The sequence below is a fragment of the Lottia gigantea genome, assembly GCF_000327385.1.
Source record: "Lottia gigantea unplaced genomic scaffold LOTGIsca_4, whole genome shotgun sequence".
In the NCBI taxonomy this organism is placed as follows: domain Eukaryota; kingdom Metazoa; phylum Mollusca; class Gastropoda; family Lottiidae; genus Lottia; species Lottia gigantea.
The window spans coordinates 5852731-5864882 of NW_008709379.1; the positions used below are offsets into that span (position 1 = coordinate 5852731).

Sequence of the window (12152 nt, forward strand, 5' to 3'; positions counted from 1 at the left end):
TTACAATTCGGTATCTCGCGTCACTTGAGTGCAGTGATAAGTACCTCTGTTATTGTCCATTACCAGATCTTTAAGAAATAGTTTAATAAAAGTGTCTCGAAACTGTTTACTCATGGTGCAATACAGAATAAAATTGATTCCGTTATTTATGAGCGCTAATATGTCCATTAAATCACCAAGTGGTGTATACACATTATCAAAGAAATCTTCTTCAATTCCACTGATAAGGTTGAGAATGCCTTGTGGTATTTCTGTTACCAAAAATAATATTACCACAGCTAGTAACATACGAGTTGTGCGGTTAGTTTTACTTGGTCTTCTAGGATCATCGCTTCCCTTCATTGGTTTACTCAATAATTTTTTGCGTCTTTTTTCCGCATCTTTCATTGTTTTGACAAGAAGGATACTAAGGATTGTAAGGAGAAAACATGGTATAAGTTTGACTAACATGGCTTGGATCCAGAAATTAAATCTTGTTAAAATGATTTCGGTAGCCGTCGTTTTCTTTACATCCACATACCAGGACGAACCGTTTCCTTGATCCACTATCTGATAAGAAACAGCATTCGGTATACATACAACCGTTGTTACAAAGGACACTATGACCACCGTCAATTTAGCACGGTCTATACTACACAGTTTACCACCTCTTCTGGGACACCGTATAAATATATAACGAAATAGAGCAAGCGCGACTGTTAACCAGATACTGATTGAATGCGCGATAACACTGAAGATAGCGTAGAACATAACAAATTGAGCATGGGTCAATGGTGTTGGTCGATTAACGTATATATGATGAGACAGAATGGCATAAATAAAGTACACTGCCATGGTCAACCCGTCCGAAACTGCTAGTCCTGTTAAGATAACGTTTGTTGGGGATATCATATTTTTCCTCGTTAGCACCACAATATTTAAAATATTTGCAACAACGCCGAAAATACATACAATGGGAGCGGCATAGCCATGAACATGTCTGTACCAATTGGCCCATAATTCTAGATTGGTTGCGTTCGGTATGTCGGTTATATTATCCATATTTCTAACCGAACACGCTATATTTAACTTTCTATCACTGTTGACAGGGGAATGTCTGCACTAAATCCACCAACTTAATCTCATTTGAAGCATGAATGTGGCACTAATACATGTAGCCGTCAATAACTTCGTTTTCTTGATACCATTAATCTTTATCTGAAACAAACCATAGAGAAAATCAATGTTAAAGACATTCTTAAATAGATTAAACTTGACACAGACAAAAAATATGTACATGGCAAATATTCGGGGTCCTGAACAGGTTTCAATTGATTGTATGTAAAATACATTAACATAGCTTACTCTTATTGAAACACGCAATATAGTCATATCAAGATAGCTTGCCAGGCAAGGTAATATACGCCCACTGATAGCTTTGTTTGAAATTGAATATTTGTTAGAAAATAGCAAACACAGACACCAGGAAATATTCAACTTATACCCAAATCCATCACAAACTGTGCCATCACAAGTTAAAAATCAAACACATTTGTAAGAATAACGGCAATAACTTGTATTTTATATTTCAAAAGGTTTAGTTTTGATTGTGATCAATTTCATCAAGTTGTCAAATTTGTTTTAGACTTCTGCTTTGTAGAATAAAAATTACGTGTTGTACAAGATTTTTGATCAGATTTATCCTTGGGTGATTTCAATAAGTCTGTCATGAATTGTGTATTTGCAGATTATATTCAAAAATATAGATTTCCCTGATTTTCTATAGGGTTTATCCTTGGGTGAATACGAACACTCATACCAAGTTTCGTCAAAATCTGTCAAGAATTGTGCCTTCTAGAGTGTTTACGAGCTAAAAATTGAACGGTTTGCAAGAACAAGGGCAATAATTCATACTAAATATTTTTCGATTTCGCTGATTTTCAATAGGGTTTATCCTTGGGTGATTACGAACACTCATACCAAGTTTCGTTAAAATCCTTCAAGAATTATGCCTTCTAGAGTGTTTACGAGCTAAAAATTGAACGCGTTTTCAAGAACAAGGGCAATAATTCATACTTAATATTTTTCGATTTCGCTGATTTTCAATAGGGTCTATCCTTGGGTGATAACGAACACTCATACCAAGTTTCGTCAAAATCTGTCAAGAATTGTGCCTTCTAGAGTGTTTACGAGCTAAAAATTGAACGCGTTTGCAAGAACAAGGGCAATAATTCATACTAAATATTTTTCAATTTCGCTGATTTTCAATAGGGTTTATCCTTGGGTGATTACAAACACTCATACCAAGTTTCGTCAAAATCTGTCAAGAATTGTGCCTTCTAGAGTGTTTACGAGCTAAAATTAACAAGGGCAATAATTCATACTAAATATTTTTCGATTTCGCTGATTTTCAATAGGGTTTATCCTTGGGTGGTTGCGAACACACATACTAAGTTTCGTTAAAATCCGTCAAGAATTGTGCCCTGTAGAGTGTTTACGAGCAATTGTGGACGGATGGACCGACGGACCGACGGACATGGGTGACGACAATATACGCCCCCCATTTCATGTGGGCGTATAAAAAGTACTCTCATATAGAAATGTATTCGCACACATTTTAAATTTTTTTCAAAACGTCAAATTTACTTATTTTTGGAAGGCTTACTTATTTCGTTACCATTATGTCTCCGTAAAGCTTCTTGTGGTTTGTAAGCATGTTTTATCACCATAAACTAGATTTATTTTTAATTCATTCTCCTTTAAATGCTATATATACATAACATCTTGTTTACCACGGTATTCATAGGAGTAGCCAAAAATTGAATAGCAATTTCATGGAATAAGCCTATATTTCTACATAATGACAGGGTAAAGTCATGTTAATTGGAATTTGGCGTGATCGTGCCTCCGTGCCTCATGTTTCTTCATATTATGATGAATGTCGAACGTACGTCAAGTGTCTACTTTTGATGTTCGGAACAGAATTATATTCTATAATATTCGAACTTTATTGTCCTTCTATGGAACGCAAACTCATCTGAAAACTATATTGCAACATACAAAATTCTTTAATAAAGGAAATACATTAGAACGTTCAGTAGCCTATGGAACAAAACACACAACAATCAATCAACAGATAAACTAGAAAGCTAAACGACTGAATTATACTTGCTGCTCATAGGAACCTTGCCAATAAAAATAAATTTTACAGATATTCCTAGTTTAAATATAATTGATTTTTAACTACATTTTTTTAACAAAATGGAATTGAATTTTACGCCTTACTTTCTTTGACATAGCTGTTAAATCAGCAGGGTACTTTAAATGAATACATTGAAAAGATGAATAAAGCTATTCCTGTCACTAATTCCACTGGAATAGATGAGAGAATCTGCTCTATTCCACCGTGTATAAAAGTATTCATTCATTAATCAGATAGAAAACTGTTATTTAGTGGCCATAAAAGATATAATTAATAGCTGGCAGCAAGTTTAATAATATTATGATGCTATTTGACTATAATTGATATAGAAATAATTTCAAATAAAATGACAAACTCTTTAATATAGGACTCATTTCAGCAATTTTATCCAACCTACACCAAACATAATTTATAAAATTATATAATTTCCAGGATAATTCAAAACTAATATAAAATAAAACCCTCAACCCTGATATGAAAAAGATTACTGGTAATGATAATATTAATAATACGGAGACGAAAGAACCCCATCAGGAACTACGTTTCATTAAAGATCGGTTGTATTTAATTAATGCTAAGACCACAATCTGGAAGTACGAAATGCGACATAGGAAATAAATCTTATTAATACCTGTTCTTAATGAAAATTAGTAAAAAGTAGGTGAAGATAACCCAGAATGTTCATCAACAAGGCAAACCACTCGAGTACATTAGTAAAAATAGTGATTTGTAACACATCTACTTCGTGTGAAACTTGTCATTGTTTATATCATTATTATCAGGTTCCATGTTACCAGATTCACTATCTTGCAGACTGACAAACATTCAGAGTTTGTTCTCTCATCTGGATCATCTGACACCACTCTGAGACAGGGTTTGTTCTCTCACCTGGATCATCTGACATCACTCTTATTCAGTTTGTTCTTTAAACTGGATCATCTGACACCACTCTGAGACAGGGTTTGTTCTCGCACCTAGATCATCTGACACCATTCTGAGACAGGGTTTGATCTCTCACCTGGATAATCTGATATCACTCTTATTCAGTTTGTTCTCTAAACTGGATCATCTGACACCACTATTATTCAGTTTGTTCTCTAGCCTGGATCATCTGACACCACTATTATTCAGTTTATTCTCTCACCTGGATCATCTGACACCACTCTGAGACAAGGTTTGTTCTCTAGTCTGGATCACCTGACACCACTCTGAGACAGGGTTTGTAAACTCGTCATACCTTTCTGGACTACTTATTAAACCATCAACAGATAATTTTCCGTAATAGTAATAAATATTTTAATAGTAAATTGGAGATTTCATATTCCAAGCACTAACCACATAACACACTCACAATGTAATTATTTTCCATCTATTTTCTTAATCCAGTCAGCACTATGATTGTGTCATTATATAAAAATTAACTTCATTACTGTACATACATTATACAAAGATATCTAGGACGGTATCCCTTACCTTGAACTCAGAGTTATCCCCCCCCCCCCCCCCCATACCACCTAAAAAACTTTATTTCAATTATAAGACAACAATATTTCATTTCTCAACACCTTACCGACAAAGAAATATATTTCATTTTCCTCAAAACCAATACCACAAGTATCACCTTCCAGTCAAAAACATCCCTTACATACACTATAACTAATACACTATATCTATCTCTATAAACAACAGTTCATTTCAGCACTTTCGTATACATCCAGTCCAATTATGCAGAATGCAAAATTTCATGTTCCTCCTATCAACAGCACAATCTATGCAAATCTTTGTAAACGTACACAGAATTAAGACAAAACCGAAATAAATAAATGAAAATAAAATGGAAGTTGAGGTAAAAACACTTTCCTCTAGAGATGATATTATCTACAGACTCAATTGAAATGCACTTTGTTTTCCACATTCATCTTATCTGCATATCGCTTTCCAGTAAAACTGATCATTATTCACATGTGTTAAATATAATGAATTAAAATTCTAACGGAGTCAATCCAACCAGATCGCTTGATGATTAAAAGATACAATCCATGCGTCAGTCTACGATAATTTCTTTATCAACAACAACACGAAATAAGACCAGAAGTTCTCCACTTAATTGGACAATTGAGAACGGCATAAGTTTGGTGTAACTGATGAAATATAAAATTCTCACAGGTATTAATCAAATTCATTTGATTAAACGAGTTTAGAATTAAGCATAAAATTATTTATATGACTCCCCGAGCCCTAAACCACGCAACACAAGAAGAAGGAATTGTGTATCGTTAATCATATACTATTACCTCCCCTAAATTCAATATATATAATAATCACTATTGTTTAACTAATAAAATATGTAATATAGTCTTTCAAGAAGAATTCAAATACGTAGAATAAAATTGAGAATGATTTGTAACTTTCAACGCGAAAGGCAAATATCTTTTTCTTGCTTTGAAAGGACATCGACATATATTTGTAAGTGTTAATATAACAATAGGTATAAGAAATATTATTGGACAATTTCGTATGGAGCGATTGCCAACATTGCAAACTATTGTTCATAATCAAAATAGTGGCCAAATTGTTAATTTATGCCTCAGGTATAAAGAGTCGATCGTTTACACCTGGAATTATTCAAGGCAAGAGCTGTTTATAATAGGTCTTCGGTCTCAACGCTCATCAAATACCTTTTATAAATAACTTGCTTAAAACTAACCATGTCTCACCATGATCTCTTACTGCATCACGCTTATGCCTCTGAGTAAAAAAAAACCTAAATTAGATTTTCTGAATATTTGAAAACATCAAACATAACACAAGGAATATTATTTAAGTAAAAGTATATATTATTACAGGTATCAGATAGTATCAGTATTATTAAACTAATGGAGATAAATAATAAGTCAGATAATCACACGGATTATAACAGCTGTGATTTCAACACCTTAATCTGTAACCTTTGAAACAATATACAGAAATAAACCATAGTTAATTCAAACTTAATGAGAAGTGTTCACTGACTACTTTGAGCGCTCATTTATTTTACCTTTAAATTAAAATGAAAATCAATTTATGCTCTTTGCATTATTTCGTAGGACTAGACGGATTGTAAGTTACAGGTTTATTATTATTGCGATTCGGATACCAAGGAGGCCAGCCAGTAGTCATTTGCCTCGGTAAAATTACCTTCATTTGTCACAGGCTTGTCTTCATTAACACAGCGAAAAACGAGGCGTTAAACACGATTCTGAATGATTTTGTTCGAATTTGCCCAGTCCTAAAATATACACAATTTGGAGTATCGGGCTAATCATACATGCAAATTACTATAAGATGGTATGTTCAAATGTAATTAAAACAAATAAAAAACAGTAAAACATCCATAAGATAAATAATCAATCTCTCAAACACAAGTCTACGTGATTAAAACACTGGCAAGGTAATTTGAGAAATATAGATGAAATTTCTTTTCTGAAATATTGTATGTAATCATAGCATCTTATAATTGTCTGTAGTAAAACATGGCATAATGGAAAATATGTATTTCAGACAGTTTTTCATGTTGTCGATTCCTATTTTGTATCATTTCTTTACGTTCTAATGAAAATAATCGTAAACTGATACACCATGAATGTTTTATCATTTAAATAAACTGCAATCTCAAATTATTCGTAGCAAGTTAGATTCTTGCTCTTAATATATATAAGAAGACAAATTTCATTTCAGTAGATGATACCCACGGACATTTTCATGTTTTATCCACGTGGGTTGGAAGTGTTAGCGTGTTCGTCTTGTTTTGTAGATGGGACAAAAAAACGGGCAACAGTCGGAAATAAAAACATCTAATGCTGCTATCCTGGCAAACTATCCCTCAGTGCCAATGCTTGGTGGTGACTGTCTGTCTTATTCTGAACAGGAGCAGAAGTTAAAGACTGTTAACTCCATTTCAGTATGATGGAACTAAGAGAGAACTACTATTTGATACAACTCATGGCTAAAGATTAAATGACAAATATTAGTGATGGAATTTGACATATGACAAGTCTCACTTCCTCACATGTCAGAATCTTGGACTAAGTAAATGTCAATGGATATACATTATTCATCGAACTTAAACTGAGGTTTATTAAATTAAGTATACGATTTGGCGTAAGTTAGACTATGTAATAAATGATAGAAAAATTAGTATTCAGATCAATAGAATATTAACTACTAACTTGGACCAAATAACAACCTTGTTATAATCATTAAGTGTTATTCAACGATCTACAATGAATTTTGAGGCCCACTTGATCAAATCACTGATTGGACGTTTTGTCACATTGTCTGGAAAGCGGCTTCTAGAAAGAACATATGTGCCACTTAAATTCGACTGGATGACCAGATTGGGTAACTTAATCTAGCAAGCTATTGAACTTAAGGTTTGCTGGTCACTTTGATTTGACTTATTGACAAAAGAATCATTCCCAAATCACATTTCCACTCATGTCAGAACCTCCGACCCAATAAGTAGGCGTTTATAGATATAAAATGCATTATTCAACGAATAATTGACTGATACACTAGATAGAATTATAGACTGTAGAGACATTGGGTGATTTAAACGTCATGATTTTTGTCAGCTGAAAGCTTCGTAACATGACAAGGTTTGATAAGGTCGATGGGTAGAAAGAGTTTTAAACACTGGATTATTTTGATTATATACTGAAAGTCATGAATTATTCTCTTTGTTTAGAGGTGATAGAAGATTCATGACTATTATTGGCATCGTGGCTCCATAATAAATTCGAAAACTGGTTTCTTTGAATTTTCTAATCCAATCCCAAAGCCTTGATGCCATTTGTATCACACTTAAGAATTGGCGGAACTAAGAACTGAATTGCAAGCGTTTCATCTCATGTTCATATATTTTCAATAACCATTCACAAATTCAAGATTTTTTTTACTAAAATTCTGATGCCATTAATTATTATTAGGGCGAAAACCACGAAGGACAAGCGTTTCTTCTAACTATTTCCTTGGCTCTGTATTTCATCAAATTCGCTAATTACGCTAAAAAGGAGATATTTTATATTAGCACATTACGCACATGCCATAATTCTATATACTCTCTCCAACACAAAGTTGGATTTCAATCTCTTTGAGAATTCAACGAGGAATAAACCTATTGGCGCTTTTTAAAACTCATAACACATAGAGCTTACTAATGTTATATGCCTGTACAAAGGTAAAGTTGAAAAGCACGAAATGTTGAAAAAGGGAATTATATATTCCAGATGACTATAAGGGAATCCTTAGTATAAAACACATCTATCTTTATTTACTTTTAATATTTTGCACAATTTACACATTATCTTATATATTTGACGATAAATACAATTATAATGCGGATACGGATAACGATATAAAGTAAAAAGTTGGCATTACCTGTACAATGTATTAAGTTAACATCCTCGAAAAAGAACCTGGCAAGAATCAATCCATTTTCAATTTAAACCCTCATCCTAAACAAAGTATTTGGACCAAAGCAACTGATCTTCGACTTATACACTGGCATCTAACAGATTAAATGAAATATACTAATGAACAAATGTTATTTCATCTAAATCACCAGCGAGTAGTCTTTTCAATCGTGAGTTTGTAGAGTCTAATACTGTCGAGATCCACACACTTTGTTAAAAACGTACAACTGTTATGAATAAATATGAATTAATGTCAATGTGTGCAATATAAGAAACTGATAAACGCGCGAAACGTGGAATTATTGTATCAACTGCGAGCGTGCTGATGGTAGAATTTTAGTATTTAAATATATACTTTGACCGATACGTTTATTGATTCAGAAAAAGTATACTTGATGTCCGTTCTGCAAGGGCTACAGTCCTCAACGTACTACATATTCCCAAAGACTCCTTACAGGTGTAGCCTAATGTAGCCACGAGCTAGAATTCACTACCGATATTCTATTCGAAAGTAAAGTAGCGCCGATGTGTGAAAAGTGACAATTCAACATTTCGAAAGAAGTGAATGCCTTTGATCAAAGGCCATGGTTCACCATTTTCGCAGGTTGATTTGAGACTTGAATAAATATCAATATTCTTCAGAAGTAACAGAACTATATTAATATACATAGTTTTTTCAAAAATACCTCAAACTAGGAATTTCCATTTTCTTTCCTTCACTAGATTATTTTCTAAATAAAAATAGGTGTACCAGAATTGTTCGTCTTGTTGATAAGGCCTTTACTAGGAAATACGGTGATAATATAGTCCTTCTACACCACGGAGGAGTCATGAAAAAGGCGAGTCGTCATTGTAATTTTCAAACACGAATAATTATGGATACACATTGCAAAAAAGGCGACAGTAAGCTGTGAACAGCATTAATTATTAGCTTAACTGAACTAGTATCTTTGTCCAGACCAAGGTTTGACGATTGATTTCTGACAATGGCTATGGCTTTTAATTCGAAATGAATCTCGACAATTTTGTACAAGCTTGAAGTCTAATATGTTTGACAAAATTCCTTCTACTTTGCTTTTTCTTTTATTACTGGTTTCTTAAACAAAACTTTTGAAACAGTAGAGTTGATTTCGATTCATAGTCACAAATATCTGGCTTAAATTCAGATTGGACATTTTAACCACCATCCCCAAAAATAATTAAAGCCCCTTCGCTTTGAGGACCAGAGAGAGATTGCAGGGTTTCAACGATACTAGCTACTGTAAGTGTACAGATCCTAGTAACTGAGCAATTAACGACCAACAGTAGCTTCTTCGGTCATTTTCTGTAAACTAACTGAAATCTATTTACACACACAAACACTTTAAAAAGAACTTGTATCTCAAACTTTGGAAAACTAGTCTTTTTATCATGTTAGAAATAAATTTTATCGATTCTTGGACAAAATCAATTCGCTAGATAATAGAGTTATATAGAATTTCATTAATAACTTTCTCTTATTTTCTGTGGACATCATTTGTTTTCAAGTTTTTACATGTTAATTCTTTGTTTTTACAATAACTTGTTTGCTTTGTCACAAGGTCTTTGAGGAAACGTCAACATATTGAACAACAATGCCATTTTCCATGTTAGAAAGATCAATCAGAAACAAAGTTCACAGATAAGGTATAGTGGTCTGCTGGTCTAAAAGCATATTTCTGTCTTCGAAACGGAGTATAAACAGACTATTGATTGCAAGAACCATTTGGAAATTTTTCTGTCTGTCTTAAAGCTGTAGGTTTTACAATTATGAGCATCGAAAATATTACGTGTACTTCTACTTAATCAAAGCGCCCAAGAAACATAGACAATAATAAACTCGAAAGAAATCTGTGTTAGATCTTGTAAACTTGTTTGCACTTCCCGAGTCCGTGTACCCAATTGCATTTAACCCATTTATAGTCATTGTCATTGTCTATAAACAGAGTTTGATTGCAACTAGTCCGATAGAGTCTACTTTTAGCAGTTCTGGTGAGTTATCTCCTTTGAACCCGCCAAAGCCTTGAAAATGTCAAAAATAATGTCAAGCAGGAACAGGTTAGTAATTTTCACATTTTAAGCTCTGTATTCATGAAATAACTTTAGAAATACAATAAAATATAACAATGAGATTAGTTTTGACAAAAATTTGACACGTTTCAAGCGTTTCCGTTGCAGTTGTGAGCAAATTAAAAAGTGTCCCATAAGTGACCCAATGGCTGCGAATGGGTACATGTTTTTTTCATACTGCTTACTACATCATACTAGAAATTTATTGAATTATTGTCATTTTTTAGAACTGTTCATGAAGCTGTTGACCTTATCGAAGATGACACCTAAAAACATTCAAAGTGCAGACATTTTCCTTCAACCTCTTGGAGATGGAACCAATTCCGACGAAGATAGCGGAGATGAAGACCACAGTGGTGACATTGACAACTTATCTAGGCAAAAGTTGTTAGCTGATGTGGATGTTGATATTGAATTACTCTCTGGTGAAGCTGTGACTATTAGATCAGATGGAAACATTCCTGAAGATGAGAGCATTGAAACAGTGAGTGGTCATTGATTTTCGTTTCATTTAAAACATGGTTCTTGGATGATTGTTGATATGTCATCAGTTGAGATATTCTGTTTTACACACTTATATTTTTGGTTGGATATAAATTTAACCTGTTGGAACTTATCCAAGTGTCTTTCTGTTGTGGGTATATTTCGTGTTCATTTATTCTCTACTTCTATGCATATACATATATTTATATGATTATATTTTTCAGGTTCTGGAAGATGGTCTAACCCCTGGTGTATCCGAATCAGATGTCACGGTAGATTCAAATAATTCTCTGAATAACCGTTTTTGTAAATCGTCCTTCATACCAACTGCCCCATGCAGCACAATGGCGAAAACTCGACATACCCAAGGAATTAGGTTGTCAAAGATTGTGGGAAGAGCCAACACCTGAATTTCTGCTTGAAGCACATTCGCCTTCAACTGTATTTGAATGGTTTTTTGATGAAGATATTGTCAGGTTGATAGTGACAGAAACCAATAAATATGCAAGTGAAAAGGGAGATCATCATTTCAAAACTCCATTTATTTGTGGCAATATTATATTTGTCTGGATATGCAACACTACCAAGAAAAAATATGTTTTGGGAACTAAAACCTGATGTTCACAATGAAGCTGTCAGTGAAGCAATGTCTAGAAATCATTTCAATAACATAATGAAATACCTTGGCTGATAATAATGCTTTGCCCCCTAGTGATAAATTTGCCAAAGTCCGAAAACTATTTGACCTTGTCAATGAAAGATGTGTAAGATATTACCCTATGGAGCAAAACTTAGCAGTTGACGAAAGCATGGTTCCTTACCTCGGAAGGCACGACGCAAAACAGTGCATTAGGAATAAACCAATACGCTTTGGTTTCAAAACATGGTCTTTAGCTACAACTTCCGGATATGTTGTCCAATTAGATCCGTATCAAGGAGCTTGCGCA

At 33.7% G+C, this 12152-nt stretch overlaps 2 protein-coding genes across 2 annotated transcripts; one reads left to right on the forward strand and one right to left on the reverse strand.

Moving 5' to 3' along the window:
* On the reverse strand, positions 1 to 1041 carry LOTGIDRAFT_105773 (hypothetical protein; the record flags this gene model as incomplete). Its single annotated transcript, XM_009059909.1, has 1 exon — positions 1 to 1041. One exon carries the CDS (start codon positions 1039 to 1041, stop codon positions 1 to 3), a length of 1041 nt encoding a protein of 346 aa, XP_009058157.1.
* A 9940-nt stretch (positions 1042 to 10981) lies between these two features.
* LOTGIDRAFT_153914 (hypothetical protein) lies at positions 10982 to 11615 on the forward strand (the record flags this gene model as incomplete). Its single annotated transcript, XM_009059910.1, has 2 exons — positions 10982 to 11206; positions 11430 to 11615. 2 exons carry the CDS (start codon positions 10982 to 10984, stop codon positions 11613 to 11615), a joined length of 411 nt encoding a protein of 136 aa, XP_009058158.1.
* Positions 11616 to 12152: the final 537 nt, after the last annotated feature.